Source organism: Symsagittifera roscoffensis, chromosome 4 (assembly GCF_963678635.1).
Source record: "Symsagittifera roscoffensis chromosome 4, txSymRosc1.1, whole genome shotgun sequence".
Lineage (NCBI taxonomy): Eukaryota > Metazoa > Xenacoelomorpha > Acoela > Convolutidae > Symsagittifera > Symsagittifera roscoffensis.
This window is the reverse complement of record NC_087065.1, coordinates 49,466,708-49,488,107: the sequence shown is the minus strand read 5'-3', so window position 1 is coordinate 49,488,107 and position 21,400 is coordinate 49,466,708. Positions and strand designations below refer to the sequence as shown.

General features: G+C 38.6%; 3 protein-coding genes across 4 annotated transcripts in view; 1 reads left to right on the top strand and 2 right to left on the bottom strand.

The window, feature by feature from the left end:
- Positions 1–21,400, top strand: part of LOC134845307 (uncharacterized) — a 354,200-nt gene that overhangs the window by 21,779 nt on the left and 311,021 nt on the right. The gene's annotated exons all lie outside the window — the stretch shown is intronic.
- LOC134843735 (methylmalonic aciduria type A protein, mitochondrial-like) lies at positions 1,839–14,481 on the bottom strand. Of its 2 annotated transcripts, none has more exons than XM_063859988.1 (3): positions 14,173–14,481; positions 10,377–10,735; positions 1,839–2,456 (listed from the first exon to the last, which is right to left on the bottom strand). In XM_063859988.1, exons 1-3 carry the CDS (start codon positions 14,465–14,467, stop codon positions 2,130–2,132), a joined length of 981 nt encoding a protein of 326 aa, XP_063716058.1. In that variant the 5' UTR covers positions 14,468–14,481; the 3' UTR covers positions 1,839–2,129. The 2 variants fall into 2 exon arrangements, with proteins under 2 accessions (XP_063716058.1, XP_063716059.1); XM_063859989.1 differs by having other exon boundaries at positions 2,338–2,466.
- Positions 6,781–10,159, bottom strand: LOC134843733 (DNA replication licensing factor mcm7-like). Its single transcript, XM_063859987.1, has one exon. It carries the CDS (start codon positions 9,455–9,457, stop codon positions 7,211–7,213), a length of 2,247 nt encoding a protein of 748 aa, XP_063716057.1. The 5' UTR covers positions 9,458–10,159; the 3' UTR covers positions 6,781–7,210.

Here is a 21,400-nt window from a genome sequence, read left to right as displayed (position 1 = left end):
TTGATTTTCAATAAATATTTTCCAAACATGTTTTATAGAATACTGCAGAATTTTAGAAAAACGATCTGAGATCTTTTTATCAATCGTTATTGTATATTAATATTTTGTTTAGCGCCTGAAATGATCATGAAGATTGACTTCAAGATTTAAGTTTGCAAATGAAAATCTAAATTCATTGCTAATAAGATTCTAAATATAAAAGTTTGTGTTGGCTTTTGCCGTACTATCATATAACTATTTGGTAAGTTTCTACTTTGTCGTATGTCGTCTCTGGTTCGAGGTCTTCTTCCAATTCCGGGCAGTTCTCTTATCGTTCGGAATATTGGCTTTGATCTATTGAGTCGTAGAGACATTTCGATTAAATTATCGTTGTGTAACATTTTAAAAATGTTTTGTCTAAATTCTAATCTATGTTTGGTTAATTCTAAGCTATTAAGGTCTTGTTCGAGACTTATGGTCGCACCAGATGAGTTAGGACCGATGTGGTTAACTCATAGAGTAATTTCGGATAGGGTACACCGTCTGCTCGTCACGCTATCTTATTTTCGGCCGGATAGATTCGTGCAACTTCTTAGTCTAATACCGATCCTATTCTTACTCTTATACTATCTAGTCTCAGGGTGTTTAACTAGTCTCTGCTAGGCTCAATAGATCTAGGGTATACTGGTTTATTGCGGCTGCTGAAGTCTTCTTGGAGAGTCAACTAATTTCTAAGTTAAATTCAAATCTCTCTGGTGCTGAAATTACAAGTAATTTCAGCACTTACAAATAAGTGGGTGGTTAGTTAGATGGATCATGATTGGTTAATATTAAATACTTTACAATGGTAAAATATCTAATTTATCTAATCATAAAATGTAGTTTAGATCAGGTTCCACTAGGGGGTAGAAAATGAGACGAAAGCCAATAATATAAACATAAGAAAAAAGTGTCGATAACATCTCCAAATGGAGGTCTCGAATAATGTTCAATTTGAGGTTAAATTTGAGAAAAGCAATGCCCAGCGTTAAAATTGTACTGAGACAAAATGTACCGAGCGGGCAGAAAATACTTGAATACACGTCCGTTGAGTCGTAAGTGTTAAGAAATTTTGCACTTGAAAAATCCATGGACTGCAAAAGTTGATACGTCCTCCGAAGCAAAAAAAAACGCATTAAAACATATTTTCTCCCTTTATATGACCTATAATGAGGCATCTAAAGTAAGCAGATGTAGCATATGCCTAACAATTAATGCTCAAGAAATTTTCAAGAAAAATAGCATGAAGGGAAATTCGAAAAAATCATTAAACTCAATTTGCTGCATCTTATTGTCAGATGAGCAAATGAGCCTTAAATAGAACAGACTTCATGCAAATTCCATCCTTTGGAAAGCAAACCGAGAAAAAGTAAGCAGAAAAACCATAGTTCTACGACTCACATTTTTCCAGTAAAAAAAAAATTAAATTCCATAGATATAAAATAACACCTCCAGCCAAAACCCGATAACCAGAACATAGGATCCCAAGGCTCGCACGGACTTTGTCACTAGAGCAAATAAAATGGTCTTGAAAGCTACTTCAGTTGGTTCGCGATTACAAGAACACTTGCTCTCGCAAGTGAATTTTTTGCTTCGATAGATGTTCCTCAGAAAAATTCCTTCCACAAAAAGTGTGATTAAGTTGAGGGTAATAGCTTATTTTGAGTTCCTGGTTTTGGGCAGTACAATTTTCGTCCCCACATTTTTATAACTGCTGTGGATTAATTGTTAGGACTGGAACTTAGAACTGTTTTGCATCCGGATCTTTTGCTAGAACAGTGCTTATAAAAGCATCAGCACCATACTTCATGGTTGCCAACGTCAAACTTCCGTCAAATTTTATCTGCTTGGACCAACAACAATTCAATAACAATCAATAACAACTTTCAATAACAATCAGTTTTTAAAAACAGGTGCAATTATCGTATAATTTGGCTAAGAACCTCACAGTTTACAGAAGTTTTGCTTCACACAATTAGAAAGGTAGCACGGTACACCGTTACTTTATCGCCATTACAATATCGTCATGCTATCTTTTCTTGGTTATAATCAGTACATCTTGCATACGGTAGTCTATAGTAGGACTTTTACTTAATCATCATTCCTGGTCGCTAATTTTTATGAATTTTTGAATAATAATCATCTAAAACAATCTGAGAAGCACCCGAAACTGATAAGCTTCCGTCCAAAATTTTAGATTCAACTTGTGAACAAACTTCTGCAGATGCGTTTCTAAAATTTTCTAGAATATTCTCCTTCAAAATCTGCCGTAACGCTTCCACTTTCTGCATTTTTCTCAGCTGGTCAAGCCTCCCGGAATCTTTTTCATTTCTATGGAATTCCAAAAGTTCGTCCAAGTATTCGGATACGTTCAGACCAGTGTGAGCGGATACGCATTTAACTACTGGGCTCCAGTGTCCACGTCTTTTAGCCATGAACTAAACAACACTTAAAAATTTCAATATTTCCAAAACCATTGCCTCATCAGTACACCTGCGCATGACAGCTGATCGAACGCAAAAAAAGATATTATGAAAAAGGCACAGCAATTTCATAAAAATTTGACTGAAGTTGCATATTCGAAACGAAAGATTTTTTGATCGATTTGCACCTTTTTTCATAATTTGATTTTATTTAGGTGATTGATTTAGGTCAAACACTACAAAATCAAATGAAATGATATCTAAATAACGTTTAAAATATACATTCAAATTAGGCGTCATCAAGTTCAATGCCGCCAAAAATCAGACCAATTTATCTCAATTTTTTTGTGGACTGCGAATCACTGCTGAAAACATTTTTACCAAGATAACACACTTGAACCCTTTGAGTTTTCCTCGAGGAAGTCAAAATCTGTCGTGCAAAAACATGCTACACCCTATTTCCTTCCACTTCACGAAGTTTCGGAGCAATAAAAAACTTAATTTACTAGAAACACGAATTGCTTCAACCTAAAAGGATAGCCGCTGGTGGCAGAGAATGTTCCGTTCCGACTACACGAACTTCTATTCAAAAAGGTGTAGTAAAATATGAATATGAAGGAAAAAATAAGCTTTTTTGCCATTTTTCAGTTATTGAGAAGAGAAACGATTATTGAACCACAGGAACCATTTGATCGGAGATAAATGATTGAAAAAGTCACAAGAAAATTAGGTAGAAAATTCGGTCTGAAACTTCTACTTTGAAAAATCACACAAAAACGAAGCAGAGCTTGGCATCACTTTCGATACAACGAAAGCATATCATTGCGTGCTTCTAAATAGTGAGTGAGATGGAAAAAATGGAAAAAACTAAGTCGAAAAAAGACTTTGTATCAAGAACTTACCCTAATTTCGGTAACAAACTGAACAAAGATACCTTGCAGAAAATATACTGGCACGTCTTTATTAGACATTACTCCGATGAAAACAAAAGCACATGCAAAATAACATGCAGATGTGGAAACTGTAACATCACAAACAAGATAAAAACTAAACTAATGAACTTGAACCTGGGAACTGTCTCGAAATTTTTTACTACTACTGCTACCTGAAAAAATCAACATTTTTTTGGGAATACGAAAATGCAATCTCAGAAAAACAGACGATAAACACACGAGCCATCAGCAAGATTTTAGCATGTTCTGAGCAATCATTGGGCCAAAAATACGTGTTTAGACGCTAATTGTTCCAAAACAAAAAATGCCTAAGAAAATTGTTGTCACAAAAAAATCAACTATTTTTTTGGAAACAATAAAAACTGAATCTCAGAAAAACAGAAGAGAAACACAACCACTAGCATTAAACAAGCTTTTAATATTATATCAGCGTTCACTAAGCCAAATACACGTGGTGAGACGCCAATTCATCCGAAAAACAAAAATGCCAAAAGAAATTGCTGACACAAAAATTTTTGATCGATTTTGAACTTTCAACTTTCATACTACGAACGACCTGATTTGTTCGAATCAAGATTAATTCATTTTTTAATCCTTAAACCGATGCAAATTAATTTCACTGAATCGAAAACACAAGAGCCGAAATCATTAAGGCCGAAGTAAAAAAAAAACAGAAAATACATCAGCTCGGTATAGTAATTTAAAAAAACTACAGGAGTGAAACATAGCCAACATACAGTTGAAGAAGAGTCTAGAACTCAAAAAAAGAACAAATAAACTGACTTTGCTTTTTGAAAAAATCTCAATTATCGAATTTAAAAAAAAACACCCTTTTGAAGCTCTTTGATTTTCTAGAAAAACTTATGATTGACACTTTTTGATAAAATGCACCCCATTTGAGCATTAGAGAAAACTGTAACAATAGGTAAATTTTTCATTTTGCTGTGACCTTTACATTTTTGCTGTTCAATAGTTGCGTTTGCCTTCCTTTTAACAAAGAAAACGAACTGAACTTAAAACAAAATCAAAAGCCAATTCGCGAAAAATTAAATAAAAAACAATCATCGCGACCTTTATTAGAGTCTGAACTATGTTCATCGACTCTTAATCAAGGGCATTTAGGAATACAAGGACAACTATTTCTAGCAAAAACATAGAAAAAGCAAAAACTATTTCTATGGCAACTAAGCCGACAAAACATAAGCTGACAAACTATAGTCGACTAATCGATTTTTCCAGGAAAATTTCAAATGATAGACTGAAAAAAAAACGACGTCCGGTCGGGACTAGAACCCATGATCATAGGTTTCAGAGACAATTACATTACCTCCAGACCGAAAGAGTTGGAGCCTAGAATTTGCTAAGATTCGATGCAGAGGCGAAGCTTCGCTTCGCAAACACTAGCGAAAACACAAAAAAGCAGCTCTATAAAGTGCAATGAAGTGCAAAAAGAAATAAGCCTCGAATTTGCAAAAAAAATCAATTACATCTGAGATTCCAACAAGCGACCTAGAGATTAAGAGTCTCACACTCTAACCATTCAGCCACGGAAGCCCAATAGTTCATAGCCAAACACTAGTCACAAATGAAGCAGAGAACAGATGCTATGCCATTTCCAGTGCTCCAGTAAAATTTCTCTAATTAAGTGAACACATTTATTTGCAAGTTAGGTTAGAAAAAAGATGGTTCCTAACATTATAACAAGCTGACGTTAGTGTAATAATAAAGCAACGTCAATTTCAATTACAAATGCTAATATAAGTCATTCACGGGAAAAAAGTCTAGCTCACGATTTAAAGACACTTACTCTCGCAAGTGCAATTGGTCTGAGAAACTTTTAAATGCTGAGAAAACCTTCGGGTGCGGAGGCGACGGCATTAACCCTAGGCCAAGTGAGAAGGAACGTGGAATATGTCAAGGTTAATTGATGGAGAAAAGTTTTGTTAAGAGAACCGAACAAAGAAGAGAATAATTTCATCCCAATACAAAACTGTTGTCATAAAAAAATTGAGTTGTAACGTTTATATGAACCACATTATAGCATAACCATACACTTTACCTTAAAATTACGCAATATAATTTGACTATGATGCTATAACATCATAAAAAAAAGCTATGCTTTGGAAAGTAGGTCCATAAAAACCGTAATAGATAATATAAAGTGACATTCGAAAAAAATCGGAAAATGAACCAATGAAAACTAGGACAAAACCACAAATACGAAAAAAAATTCAAGATTTTTTTTGAAAGGTTATTACCTTAAATCAACTTCCCCTTTTAAAACCAAAATCATGACCGATTTCACAAGAAAATGAACTTGTCAGTAGTGAAAATAACCATTCCTACTAAAAATGACCAATCTGTGAAGAAAGTTATTCACGGGAAAAAGGCTATCACCCGATTGTAATACCCTTGCTTATTGCAAGAGTTAAAACTCCGGGTTATGCCAAATCTAGATTCTCTGAGAACAAAGTTCGTAATGACCAGGTATTTCCTGATAATCTGTTACGTGGGTTTTCCTGCACCCAGAAACAGGACTAGCCATATAAATTCACGGCCATTTTATAATTTAGGAGACCAGCTCATTTTGTCGCGTTATTGTTAAACAGGAAATTGATTAGAAAGTCAAACTCGTTGATTTTGACTATAACCTTTAATCTTGAAAAAAAAACTGAGAGTTGAGAAAAAACCTATCACAGAATTTAGAACTAACTACCAATTATTATCTTAAGTAGCTTTGAAATTACGTACAATTGAGATATATATCTGGTTCTGCATATACCACTTTTTATTTAGTTGTTTCTGTTCCGATATAAGCTCGCAACAATGCTTGACACATAGGCGAAGCTGCACTTGGCAAACACAAGCTAAGAAAAACTTAAATAAAATAATTAAGAGCTCAAAAAATGTGCAAAGCCTGAAGCAGACAGTTCTTTTCGCTAGGATGTTCGTTCGAGGAAGCAGATTTTGATATTATCTGCCATATTTAGGCACACCAATTGTATTTCAGGACTATCATAAATACTAACAAGCCCAATTACGTTTTTTTAACTAGCCCCGAACTCAATATTAAAGCATATTAAGCATCAAACCCCCTTTGGAATAAATCAAGTTCGACAGCTTTTGATGAACATCCATGTAGTAAAATGGTCGTAAAATGTGAAAAGTTCCCTAGTCAAATTCCCTCCAACAAAAATCTGCTACCTGTTTTGTCTCTTCTTTCTCTGCTTTACTTAACCACCGGGATTAAAAGACGAAAAGACGTTTGGACAGCATATAAGTGCGTTTCAGCCCACCCCCACGCAAATTAAGTGCTGCAGAGCAGCTTCAAAAACCTTCTTTCGCTAAACTGAGCTTAATTTCTTAATTCATTTAGAAAAAAAAAGTTTTGATGACAAGAACGATTCAATTACTAACAATTAGCACAGACGCAAATCAAACGCAACCTCATACTGATCAGATCTTAAAACTGTCGAAAATTTTGCAAGCTGGGATCTATTTATCAAATGATTGACAATTGTTGGAAGAATTTGTTCATTCAGTCTATCACGTCTCATATTTCCAGAAAGGATGATTATAATGAAGTCATTCATTGGATAACAGAAATTCAAATCTGAAATCGATTTTCCTACAAGAAAATTTCTAAAAAGGCAACCGTATAAGATATTAATCAAGTGAATGTAAAAGGCACTTTATTGCATAATTTAAAAGATTAAAATCCAAAATTCAATATTCATCATGGCCAAATCGAAATAAGCAAAAAACAAATACTATTACACTTGAATATTGCGCAGTATATCAAACTAAGGGTATTATCTAGTCACAGAAGATAATGTACCCCCGTCGGATCATGATCACACCATTGTTCTCGTACTCAGTCAAAACGCCTTGGATCTCCTGTTCATTGAATCCACTCGCTCTCAACCTATCTTGAGCCAGTGCCTTGTCGACCTTGAGTGCACCCAAATCCGAATCCTCATCATCCTCTCGCTGATCGCTCGACTTTGTGTAATCATTCAGTAAATCGCGAATAATGTTGAATATTTTGTCTTTCTTGTTTCCTTTGCCCTGTTGAGCCATTTCTTCGTCGCCAAGCAACGAGTCTTTCGACATTTCGATCAGTCGCATCGCTTCGTTGACGTCATCACGAGTCACTTCGTCGCCCAATCGCAGTCGAGCAAGCGCAGTGGCAAGTCGCACGACAGCCAATAAAGTACGAGCAGAGACGAACAGACTGTCCACTTTTTTATCGCGTGAGTTTCTTCGCATCTCAATGTATCCTGCAGCTATGTAGTCAGTCAAGTGCTTAGGCACAGTCGGATTTCGCCCCTTGGCCAGTTGTATGTATCGCCTCATTGTTGTCGAGTCAATAGGAGTAAAGTGGATGGGAGGGTGAGTCAAGTTTTGATGCACGTATGTTATATGTTGCGCCAGAGCGTAGTCGTTCTCAGTGTCAGGTTTATCTTGGATCAACCACAAAAGATCAAATCTCGAAAGAAGCGCAGCAGGCAATTGGACGTTTTGTTCGATTGATTTCCTCGGGTTGTACCGACCGTAAGCTGGATTAGCCGCTGCCAGTATTGACACTCGGGCGTTCAAGGTAGTCATGATTCCAGCTTTCGCAATGGATACCGTTTGCTGCTCCATCACCTCGTGAATCGCAGTCCTATCTGAGTCCAACATTTTATCGAATTCGTCGATGCAACACACACCCTGGTCGGCTAAAATTAATGCTCCTCCTTCTAGAATCATCTCGTTTGTTACTGGATCCTTCATGACAGCAGCTGTCAAACCCACTGCCGATGAACCTCTCCCAGTAGTGTACTGCGATCTTGGCGCAAGTCTAGCAATATAAGACAGCAGCTGTGATTTTGCCACACCTGGATCTCCCATTAGACAGATATTGATGTTTCCTCTGATCTTCATTCCCTTAGGAGTATTGTCAATTCCTCCGACAAGCAGAAGCAGCAGTGCTTTTTTCACATCTTCATGGCCGTAAATCTCAGGAGCGATGCTACAGGCCAGTTTTTCGTAGAAGTTATCTTCTCGCAAAACATCAGCTTCCTCTTCGGTCATAGGTACAGTCTCAGCATCATCTTCTCCTCCCTCCATAAGCTTTGAAACTTGCTGAAGATGATGTGCCTCCATAAATGTATCCGCCAACAGACCAGCCATCATCTGTCTGAAGCCCATTTGTCGTTGCGGCAACAAGACACCTGAGATCACAACATTGTCTCCAGGTCCCACGATTCGGGTGTTCTCCCCAGTTATCGTCACTTGGATCGTCCTAGGAACTTGACCGGTGGGGACGAGCTCACTTCTCTCCTGAACTCGGACCTCTTGAAATTTGATGAATTTGGATCCCCGTGATTGCAACAAAAGTTTGCCTCCACTGCTTTGGCTTTTACATTCGCTACTAGGACAGAAAATCAAAGGCATGAATGATTGCGACATTACAGGCTGAAATGCCTCCGCTCCACACTTGTCGCAAGTATACGTAGCCACGGCCAATCTAGGCTTTACCTCGGTGCTTCGCAACACCACGCCCTTCACAGTCACGAACTTTCCAATCGTGTTTGCTTTCACCTCTCTGATTGGCATCGGTTTTTGGGCCGAAGGAGCTTTGAAAAACATATCGTATCGTCGCAATAACTCTGGCGGGAACACTTTCCTCGGATCCTTAGCCTGAGCCTGACCGGCTTCCACCTTGGCTTCATGGCGCAATCTATGATCAATGAACACATCGAGAGCATCTTTCTTCACAATCTGGTTTCCTTGAAGCTCCACCAAAATATCATCCATAGCACTTTCAAACAGACTCTGGTATCTCGGCACGTTCATTTGGATCTTCTCGCCCAACTCGGGATCCGATTCAATGACGTCATCTAGGTCAATGTGAACAGCTACCAAATCACGCTGCGCCACCTGCTTCAGTTTCTGCAGGTACTTGAAGCACTTTCCTCCAACATTGGGGTCATCGGTGTAGAAATTGGTCAGAAAATCCCGAATAGTCGACAATTCGGAGGTATAATCGCGCGATTTGTTAGCTCGACTTTGGTTCATCTTGCTTCAAATTGTGGCTTTGTTATTTGGTAGTAGTATTTTGAAAGATGATTCAGATCGAGATTTAGAGCTCAAAAAACAAAAACTTTAATCTGAAATAATAGCAATAATAGTGATCACATTTAAACGCGTCCAAAGATTATTGCGAAAACAAATCAACGAATGGTAGCTGACCAATAAGCTCCCACTCTTTGCGGAAAGTACCAAATTAGCGATGTAAGTTGCCAAGCTTTAAGTACTGATAATAACCGAATTATCAAACTTAATTAATTTTTGCTGATTTAACAATCATTTTGATTTCAATATAGCTCTTTATATGCCCGACTTCTAGAAGACAGACAATAATATGTCCGAGCAATCATTTGCTGATATATACCGCTAGCAATCTGAGGATTGATAACTATCTCTAATATTTCAGCGAAGAAAAAGGCAAGGTAAGGAAGGAATGTAGATCCAACAAAGTGGCAATATAAGAACAGTTTTTATACAATCTACGCTGAATAAGAATATACGTCTTGTTTTTCAATTAAGTATCTTCAGTTGAATAATTTCACTATCACATCAATGCAACTTTATCACTGCCCTCACCTATATTTTTTCATTACACTTGCTTGTCAGATTTGAAGTTAAAAACAAACCGCACGACCTAAATAAGTGCCTTCACTTCGTACATAGACACGCAATCGTTTCGCTAGAAATCAGATAAATGAAAAAAAAAAAACGAAACATTTGACAAAACTTGAAATTTCGACTTTTTTTCTATTATGCATCAGTATTTTCTAAAATACGGTCGTAAGAAATTCGGTCAATACAGTCTTTAAACACGCTCATCGCGAGAAAAAAAAAACAGACTTAGCGTCCTATAAGGTAAGCGTTTCTAATAAACACCAGACACATCAATATTTTTGTAAATTCTAACCTTCGAAGCACTGAGCAGGTCACTCTTCAGCCTGTTCGCACCGGGCACCAAATCCCCGTCACACTTATTTACCAAGAAAAAGTCACACAGCTCCATCACTCCTCTTTTCAAAGCTTGTAACTCATCTCCTGCGTTCGGTGATAACACCATTGTGCAGCAGTCAGTCACGTGACTGACTGCCGCTTCGCTCTGACCAACGCCAACTGTCTCCACAAAAATGACGTCATAGCCTGCTAGTTCACAGAACAGTGTGGCCTCGCCGGTGGCGCGTGTAACACCTCCTAGCCAGCCATTAGTGGGAGATGGCCTGACAAAGGCATTCAACTGCCTGGATAGCTCCGTCATTCTCGTTTTGTCACCTGAACATGAGATCAAGATAAAACACAGAGGTGAAGTTGCACTTCGCATGCACAAGCATAAATATGACCGATAACGCTACTGGGAAAAACTGATTGCGTAAGACTTTGAGTCTACAAAATTTCTGAAGTGACGCACGCTAATTATGAGTCTACATAAATGCTAAGTGACGCAAGCCAATTATGACGCATTTTGTCGCAACAATATTTGCGACTTAGGTTGAAAAAAAAGAGAGTTCATACTATGACACAAGCTTTGCTTGTGTAAAAAACGATAACCGGTAACTGAATGTTCCCACCACGATGATTGAAGTTAAGAAATTCAAGAAACTGAACTGTCACTGGTAAATTCCGTGTCATTTGAAAAACGGGAAAATTCCAGACCAATTTCTCGAGACTTCGGCACTTCTTTGGATTCCGAATAAAATCTAATGGGGCTTTTTTATGATACCACACTTGAACTTGACCCCTGTGACCTCTGCTAAAGGCACGCAAAATTGGGCGAAAAAACATTGGCTAATTCTTAGATCCTGACTTCACTTAGGGAAATTGACGGAACAATTATGCTTAACGAGAAAAGCACGCTGTTATGCATGACGCACACTATTTTGTCTCCAGTTATTTCTTTTAACGAAAATTGGCAATGAAAATAATCTAAATAGTTTTAAATTACTTATTTTAAAAAAAGGGGAGGCGGATTTCCGGGTGGTATCTGACATTCGTGAACTCAGCCTTGCTACCATTGATGACCATCCAAAAAACTTTGAAGCTCACTGAATCAGTTTCAGATCAAAACTGATGCAAGCAAACAATGATGCTTAGCTTGGATCAAAAAATACAGCGAAAAAATTGAGACAAGATTCATAATTTGAAGACTTTGAAATTAATTAATCTAATCAGCGGAAAACTTTAATTTCTGTTTTTTCCATTTACAATATCTATTTCAATTGCCTCCTCAAGCTTTACCTGATATGCAAAAGTAAAGTAGATATTGAAAGAAATGAAAAAAAACAGACACAGGCGAACCTGAGAAAACAGAAATGTGAAACTGGATGAAACCGATTCCATCCAACCTTCAATTTTTCCTATGTTCAAACATTGTTCTAAAAATTGATTCACAAGAAAAGCTGCTTGCAAAGCATTTGGTTTTCATCAGAACTAAAGGAAAACATATTTTTAAACAAAAATTAAATGGATGCGATCAGAAACAGAATGCAATCTAAAGAAAGCATTTAAACGAAATGCAAAAAACAGAATAAAAGGATATAACACAACATTTTAAAGGTAAATTAAAAAATTACAGCATGAATAAATAGAAATTAATTTTAATCATATTAAAAAGTGCTTGAAGCAGATGAAAAGTCCAGGCTTATGAGGGAGAGGGGAAGAATAGCGGAAAAAGGAGTCACATAAATGAGAAGCTTATTTTGGTATTTATGGCACGGCCTTTAAGAAAGCACTGGTCAAAGCTTCAAAAAAATTTCAAAAAAAACCAATCCCATTAATTTTCACAATACCTGTTTTATCAATGGAAAAATCAGCTTCCCCTACGTAAGCCTGCAGTTTTCGCTAGTCTCTCATTGAGTTACCCTCTCCCTACGGCCTCTGGAAGGCTCAAAATCTATGAACTTTTGACCCAATTTTTGGACTGTTCCAATTTCTTCGAAAAACTCATGTCAACTAGCGTGTAACGCACCTCCGGTGCTTCGAATTTTTAACAACTCAAAAAAACCACAAATTTCGAAATACGATCTGCATCCTTTAAGTGTACTCTGACAGCAGCAAATTACAGGCTTCACAAATTCAAACTTTGTAAGGTTTTTTTTTCAAATTTTTAATTAAAATTTTGAAAAATCATAAAATTTGGAAACTTACAGAAGTCAAATTTGGAAACTTAGAGCAGTCAAATTTGGATGCAACATTTGCAACCCCTGAGAGCACCGTATTAAAGACTTAATATAGAGATGAGATCTTCAAATTTTTTATATCTATTTTCTCTGAAAGTTTTGAAAAAATGTTAAAAAACATCATATCTGGAAAACTACAAGGATTTGTGCAGTCACATTCAGAGGCAAGAATCGCAATCCCTGAGAGTACCCTCACAGTTTCCAACAACAGGGTTGGGAATTTCAGATTTTAAAAAATAATAATAATTTAAGTTTTCTGAAAATTTTTGAAAAAATCACACAAAATGTCATATCTCGAAAACTACAAGGATTTGAGCAGTCATATTTGGGGGCAAGACTCGCAATCCTTGATAGTACTCTGACAGTGCCCAACTACAGGGTTGGGAACTTCAAGTTTTTAAAATTATTTTGTTATTTGAAATTTCTGAAAACTTTTGAAAAAACCTCAAAAATCGTCTTATCTCGTTAACTAAAATGATTCGGGCATTCAAAATTGGAGGTCAATTTCGCAACCCCTAATTCAATATTGGGCTGCTTAATTTAAACTCGGTAAAATAACCGCTGAAATCGAATTGGAAAATCGAAAAAATTCCTAACCATTGCAATATCCGATAAAGCTTAAACATGCAAAAATAATACGTTGAAAAAGCTTTAACATGGCGAGATAGTGTTGGAAAATCGAAAAAATTCTTAACCATTGCAATATACGATACAGCTTAAACATGCAAAAATAATACGTTGAAAAAGCTTTAACATGGCGAGATAGTGAAGCCCGCATTTAAATATATAATAGATATATAATAAATTGTATAAAAATCTGTTGTTCTTTATACGGTGTTTTTTGAGATTAATGGCAAATAATGGCATTCGAATTAGGTATAACGCTGCATAAAAAGAGCGATAAATTCAGCAAGGAATATAAATTTTTCTCGAGGGGGCGGATTTTCAAAAAGTTCAAACCAATTTTTCTCGACAAGACGAAAATTTTGGAATGCAAATAACGACAAAAACTATCGGAAATTTTTATATGATATATCTCAATTTTGCGTTTTGCGTGAGAAAAAAATAAAATACGCAGCCCCCCCCCCATTTTTAACGGTCGGAACAGAAAATGGGCCGCATTTGTTTCCGTTAATTTAGTCTGAAAAGCGGAAAATTTCAAACCAATTTTTCTAGAAATCGAGGCAAATTTTGTGGAATCCAAATAACGACCGAAAGGGCCTCCGAGATAGTCTAAAATCGGGCGTAAAATACAAGGTAATCCATGGTTCCTTCTTACCCCATTATGTGCAGCAGCTCAAAATGTTCCGATAAAGCTGTTTTTGTTATGGAAACTAAAAACCTAAAGAATAAGAAATCTGTTGAGCAGCACAGCCGGGATATTATTGCCACCCTTGGAAAAGAGTCAGTACCAGCAGTGATTTTGCATCATTAAAGAGGTAAGGATTGCCACAGGTCAATACTAAGCCCACGGTAAGGATTGAGACTCGAATCTTCATTTTTCAAAAAAAAACGCTGTTAAAGAAAACAAACCTAATAAAGATCCCTTAGTCGTTGGCGAGGAGGGATCAATAGCAAGAACAGCTACCTTCTTGTCTCTGTCTAAAAGTTCCATTCCTAATTTTTCTAGCAAACACGATTTTCCAGCACCAGGAGCTCCTGTCATTGCAACACGTAGGCAGTCACTGTCCTTTTTTATTCTAGTAGCTTCTTCAACCAATTCAGTCGCCAATGCACGTTTTACTTTACTTTGAGACTCAACAAGCGTTATCGCATATGCCAAAGCGGCCCTCTCACCACTCACTATTTGCCTAATAATTTTTGACATGATTTAGCTGACATTTATCTGAATTAAAACACAGCAACAAGAATAACGCAAGACAACGCAGCTTAAAATTTTCAAATGCTTAAAAATATATGTTCGTATTATGTGCAATCTGACAAGTGATAAAAACAAAAAAAAATCAATTAAAAGGAACACACTTACTCATAACTAGCGCATGACTCGCACCTACGGTTCTTGCAATAGATCGTTGAACCAGAAAAGATGTAACATTCGCCCGGAAGTACAAATCAACGGAAAATAACACTAGGTTCTAAAACGACTGGCTTAAAAAACACTTCATGTCAGTTTAAAAAATTTTCAAATCTACAAGTATAAGTCAAATTGTTATGATAATGATGATAATTATTTTCAAATACATGCAAGATAGGTGTTACAAATTTACGCATTTAATAATAATATCATTATCTTACAAGTTTTCCATTAAAATTAAAAATATCTCCATGAAGTTTTTTCATAGGTTGCCAATGTTGGATCTTCTTTAAAAATAATTATAGATGATTTTATTATCGACGAGTCCTTGATTATGGATATTTGTTCAACCCTAGATATCGAAAAAGCCAGTGGTCCGGGTTACCTTCCAGTTTTTTCAATTCTCTAAATGTGCTAAAACAATCATCTGTCGTTCACTGTATCAATTATTTTACAAAATTAAGCAATCTTCAACATATCCAGAAACATGGAAATATTCAATAATTTCTCCAATATATAAAAAGGGCAGCAAAATTACATTAGAAAACTATCGATCAGTCTCTTTTTTATCAGAACCTTCAAATATACTTGAGCGATGTTTATTTTCAATATCGAACTATGATTTTTGGAAACCCTTTTTTCATAATTCTCAGTTTAGTTTTAGAAAAAACGCTCCTGTTCACTTCAACTTTGTAACATTCGCCCGGAAGATACATATCGACGGAAAACAAAACTAAGTCTTAAGACGACTGGCTAACGTCTAAACAGAGCTTTGCATGCTTTTCACCGTCTCTACCAAGCCAGTACTTTTCGGTGGTCTTTTCTAACATCGGGTCGACAAAACGTTACTGCTTTCGGCTTCGGTCAAAACACTCAAATTAACTTAATTACATGCAGGAATAGTGAGCTCATGGCTGTGTCTCAGTATCCCTAGACCACGAGGTCACTCCTAAAAACGGGGCTACTACTTATTATATTACTATTGTTTTTGTTCAGTAGATAAAAATCATCATCTCCATCGAAGATGGATCAACCCTTTCCCCCAACTCCTAGCTTCTCATCCTTATCAAAATGAATCCAGTTGTTAATTAAATTCAAATCAGGACATGACAAGAAGCTAAAAGTCTATATAAAAGAATAAAAGTCTCAGTTCCGAAACCCTTCCGGATTCTTGAATCCACTGAATCAAGCTCGTTAATCTTGATTTCTTCTTAATCCGGAAGGCTGTCCTCCACCCCTCACCGTCATCTGCAACGGCCTTGCAACTATTGTAGCGACACAATAGTTGCAACTCAGAGTGTTCACTGCTATTCCTGCAATCTGCTATTGTTTTTTCTCACAGTTTTCGTACTCATCGTCCGCGCAACTAATGTTGTTCTGTTTTTCTTAGTTCTTTTTGCTAAAATGGCCGTTTCTGACTTTTCTCAGAAATGTTACGTAATCACTTCGATAATTTAAAAATTAGCGATTCCCGAATCCTTTAACCTTCACGTTTTGTTCAATCGTTCAAATAACGTTCTTAATTCTTAATAATCACCAATCCGGAAGGCTCGCTGCTAAAATTCGAATTCTGCAGAGATTGCATTTTGGCCATTCTGGTCGAATGTCACATACTCCCCGGACAGTCCGGTCAATGTCCTCATTGAATCACGCAATGTTCGTAAAATAGATACAGTGTCATCGAACAGAACTTACAAAATGCACGAAATTACTTTTATCCACGTCACATCGACTCACTGCAGAATACAAATGGCATCATACTACATCACTATAACCTTCAAATTCTTTCATTAATCTGCACATTGAGGATATGACTTAAGATAAAACATATTTTCTGACCTCCAATGTCAATGTCCTGATTAAAACTTTTTCTCTTAGATTTAAAAGGTGTTGGCTTGCAGGACAGTCCTGCCAACCAACAAGCTAAAATTATCCTACTATGCTTCTCCCTTCGGAAATCTTGCTTGTTATTGTCCTCAATACTAAAACTAAGAAACTTGGTGGTTAGCAAGAACAATGAAACAATCTCCCTCTTCGAGAGATTACTCAAGCCTTCCATGTCACCACAAAGTGATCAGTTCTCCTAGCTGATTAAAAACAGTCATGCAGGCTGGAATATTTAAATATACTCCTTCACTTGAGCCTTTTTAAATAAATAGTAAGTGAGTGTCTCAGAAGCCACTCGACTAAAATCAAAATGCAAATTTATAAATGCAACAATTTCAAAACTCAACTAAATGTTTCAGTTTTCAATTACACCTTGGTTGCTTGGTTTCTCACTTGAGTTTTTTTCACACACATAAAACAATTCTGAGTTTTAGCTTTTTCTTCATTACTCCTTTGTTCTCTTCTTCTTTCGTCGTTTAGAAGTTCTGAAACTTCTAAATTTCTCTAATTTCATCTCTTTTTGCATCTCGTTTTTCGACTATTCGTCAGTGTTCCATTTCCTTCTCCTGTGATAATGACTCTGCACTCTCAGTTTCTGTATCCTGCAACACGTCGTTAGCTATCCTGACGCTGTTGGAAGCCGTCCTCCAACACTTCTGCTCTTCTACCCTCTGTTTGCAACAAGGTAGGGGATCCACTTTAGTTTCTCTGTTCCTGCAGAAGCTGTTGTCACGTTTCTCTCCAAATCTTCCTTTAACATCTCTGCCTTCTCCTTTCCACTACCTTCACTCGTCCTGGAAATTCTTTTTACAGCGGTGGTCACTGCATTCCGATGAGTCACGAGAGTTCGCTTGAAAGCTCCTGCTCCAATGTCCAGCTGATATTCACTGTACACCCTGCCGTGCTTCGATATATGCTTTTTCGCATACTCGTACAACCATGCAGTCATGTTAGCTCTGAACCATGGCATCAATCGTTTTCTTGCCCATATCTTCTTCACTTCCATCGGAATGTTTAGAATTTTGCACATTGTCTCAAAAAGATCTAAATCTTTTAGACAATCTAACTTCCGCAACTGTTCTCTTGTCGGTGCCTCCTATCTGTTATTTTCTCTCACATGAGCTTCCAGCCATCGTATCGCCATCATAACTCCCACTATCACTATTGTTATGGGCTGTGATGAATCTGGTAAACCCATGGAGAGCAGCTCTCCAGAGTCCCAGATCAACATCAGATTACTACGCTTGGGATACCACCAGGTCTGCAGCAAGCAGTGGCAAGGAAACTCGTCATGCGTCAACATGATGCTCCTCCAATTACGTTTTCCCGAAGCTTCCAGCAATGGTTCCACTTCCATCATCACGCGGTGGACCTCATCATTCTCATCTACTGCATTGTAATCTGTGACCGTTGATCCTCTCTGTTTCTGTCTCTCGAAGTCACTGAAGTTCCCGCTCACGTATCCCATGAACTTCTTACCTAATATTGACTCCAATTCTTCTTTGGTTCTCTCTGGAACTGCTGAGAACATCTTACATAGCAACTCGTATGACTTCTCGGACATTCGCGCCAGTCTCACACACTTCGGCACTGAGAAGGCTTGATCCACAATCGTTCTCGTACTCTTCACGTCCACAGCTACGAAATGTACAGGGTATCTGCTCTTGCACATTGGAGCCAATGTTGAACCCACCAAATATCGTGCTCCTGATGGTCTACAATAAGTCTCACTGTGTCTAATGTTCATTTCCGTCTCGATTGCTTCCCTCCATTTTCCTATGTATTTCTGCTCAGTCTGCAGAACTCCTGGGAATACTTCTACACTGATGGCTGTGACCATCTCATGTTTCTGTTCTAGATTCAATAGTGACTCTAAAGAACCAAACATGCTGTAGAATCCTAGTGCAGTCACTAGATTCACATCGGTTCCTCCATGGCAATCTGCTATCAGTTCCGTTTCTGTTCTCGCTTTCATCACTACGTTTCCAAACAATACTGTCAATTGCTTGTGTTGTTTCTCCAGGGTCTTCACACAGTCCATAATTCCACAAACGTGACCCTCCAGTCCAAAGACTTCCGCCAGACAGCTACCAGGTTTAACCCAGTCTTCTGGTCCCCAGCCAGGCAACTCCACTTTATCTTCTCCGTTGCTCTTAGAGGCCGTTATCATCACATTATATATGATGTTGAGGTCACGCAGGTTACAGTCTGCATTCAGTTCCCTCTGCACGTCTTGTGTCGCTCGCAATATCGAGTCAGCGTTGGGACTAGGAAACCATGATGGCCTCATCAATTCCCACACTGCCATCAAGCTCGTCCTCAGTAATTCATCTGAGAATCCCAACCCAAACTCCACTCTTTTGTCGGATTTTGGTACGGAAGGGGCAGTCACCTCTTCTTCCAAGACCAGTCCCAATTTGGCCTGTGGATTGTTAACGCTCTTAATCGTTACAATTCTGGACGTCCAGAATCTTAGTAACAACGCCTGCTCGTAATCGAAGAAGCAATCGCGTATGTCTTCACTCAGGAAAGGGTTGTACGCTATCCCTATGATTCCGGATACGTAGCTATACGATTTCTTCTTGATCGGTCCACAGTATTCACTGGACTTCGGCAGTGCCCCCATAGATTCTTTAGTGAGTCTCAGCTCCTTGTTTGAAAATCTCCTGATTTCATCTATCTTTCTCATGGGCTCTAATTCCTCGGGTTCTTTCATGTTCACCCTCATCAACTGCTCTATCGTTTCTGCTTGTATGTCGGACGACGCTAAAGTCCCGTACGCCTTCTGCTTGAGGGTGGTGCCTTGCAACATCGTTTCCAGATAACCCTCCATGGCTTTTCCGTCTTCCAGGGCCATCACATACCCTCTAGCCTATTTTCGGTATTCTAACATCTCCATGTATCCAGGGATGGGTTCATCTATCGATACAGTCTCCGACACTGTTAGTCGGTTATATTCCACTGGTATTAGTTGTCCTGCGACACTTCCCTTTCCATGATTCATGGGGGATGGCTTGAAGTCTTTCATTGTGCTCTCTCCACATTGGCTGAGTATTTCCATTTCTAAGGTTGCTCCAGTCAGAGTGCGGTCACTCCTTTTGGATTTATAACCTGTGGACTTTATCCCCGCCATGAGAATGGGTGGCACCATCGCTATATCAGTTAACATTTTATCTGTGCCAGACAGTTGATAATCACCTTGCCCCAAGTCCATGACCTCCTCAACTCGTTTCCTTTTCGCTGAATTACCAGATTTCATCGATATTTCTGAATCCACCTTCGTCTTCCCGACTCTCCTCGGCATCACTCTGCTGCCTAACTTCATTTTCATTGCATTGGTTTTATCAATCACCAATTTTGATCGCATCGTCCCTCTCCTGGTTCTTGACAGATACACCACCTCTCCTTTATCATCCTGCGGTGTCATCTTGATGGGAGAATTAGCTTCACTTTCATCAGTGGCCGATTCGATCAACAACTCACTCAGTCTCCCTTCACAATCATCAAGCTTGTCAAGTACTTCTCTCATCAAGGGTTGGTTGAGACCCGTTTTCAGAATGGACTGGGTCCCATAGCTTTGAACTACGGTCCAGACCTCTTCCATAAACGCCACTCTGTCCAGTTTGCATCCCGTCCTACTCTCGTGGTCTCGGTGATGTACTTCCCATTCTTCTTCGGGCAGCGTTCCCAAGAAAGGTAATCTGGCTGAGGCCTCTATTCTTCTCCTCCGAGGTGATTCCATGAGGATTCTTTGGTCGTTATTTCTTGAATTGCCAGGAGAGCTGCTCTCCGGCAAATTCCGTTTCATTTCCATAAAGGCTGACGGAGGCTCCATTGTCGAGATGCCTTCATCCGCTGGCTCAGTCGTTTCCAACGTGTCTGCATTATTCTCAAGATCACTGAAGATATTGAAATCCAGGCTGGATGTTCCTCCTGTCGATGCCCTGTCGTCTTCCCCACCAGCTTGATCTTGTTGCATGGGTTCTTCGGTTTGACGGCTTCCACCCTGTCCGTCATCTCCTTCTGACTTATCCTTGTTCGAGCTCGATGGTCCTTGTTCGTCATTGTCGGCTTCTTCCTGGAATCTCGGTATGAGCAATGTACCGGCCGATTTATCTTCCTCTTCTCCATGGACCACTTTGATTTCTTCGCAGCCGAAGGGTGCTAGGAAAGTTCTCGTCTGCAATATTCCTCCCACTTTCATCTCCTTTTTCACACTAGTCAGGATTAATGAGGCTTCAGGCAATTCGGTCCTGCCTCTCATCCTCATCGGAGCTAAGCCTAATCCCTTCCATTCCTCATCAAATCTTCCAGTCTTGGGAGTCGCGGCGTTGCTTATTCGCTTTCTTGTCGCTTGATCTGTGTATGCAAATCGTGTTTACTGTAACACGGCGGCATTTCCCCCTACAAAGTATGGATCCATCGTTCCCACGAAATTCCCTACTCTTCTTTCATTGGCTTCGAATGCTCCCAATCTAGGAGTCTGTACCACGGAGACTGCTCCGAGCAACATCCTTCTTATCAGGGGAATTCAGGGATTGCCTCCGGCAGCTTCTTGTAATCGCCCCAGTCCTTCGTGTCTTCTCTCACTTTGTGATATGCTGCAGTGAGACGAGGTACTCTGGTTATTTCACCATTCGTTTTATCATAGGGTCTAAGATTCCAAAGCTTTGGAAACACTTCGATGTGTCCTCTTTCTACTTCTCCCATGCGATCACGGAAGTGATCGTCAAAATTGATGACTGTCATCTCTGGCTCCAATATTTTCGCAAATAACAGATCTTCACTCATGAGCTCCCGCAATGTGTGCTGCTCACACCAGTTCAGTGTACTACCGTC

Coding starts and splice junctions, on each gene's coding strand:
- LOC134843735 (XM_063859988.1), bottom strand. CDS start 14,467: ATGTCAAAAATTATTAGGCAAATAGTGAGTGGTGAGAGGGCCGCTTTG. Junction 10,736..14,172: donor GACTAAGGGATCTTTATTAG/GTTTGTTTTCTT, acceptor TCTCATGTTCAG/GTGACAAAACGAGAATGACG. Junction 2,457..10,376: donor ACCTGCTCAGTGCTTCGAAG/GTTAGAATTTAC, acceptor AGTGTTGTTTAG/TTCATGGCTAAAAGACGTGG.
- LOC134843733 (XM_063859987.1), bottom strand. CDS start 9,457: ATGAACCAAAGTCGAGCTAACAAATCGCGCGATTATACCTCCGAATTG.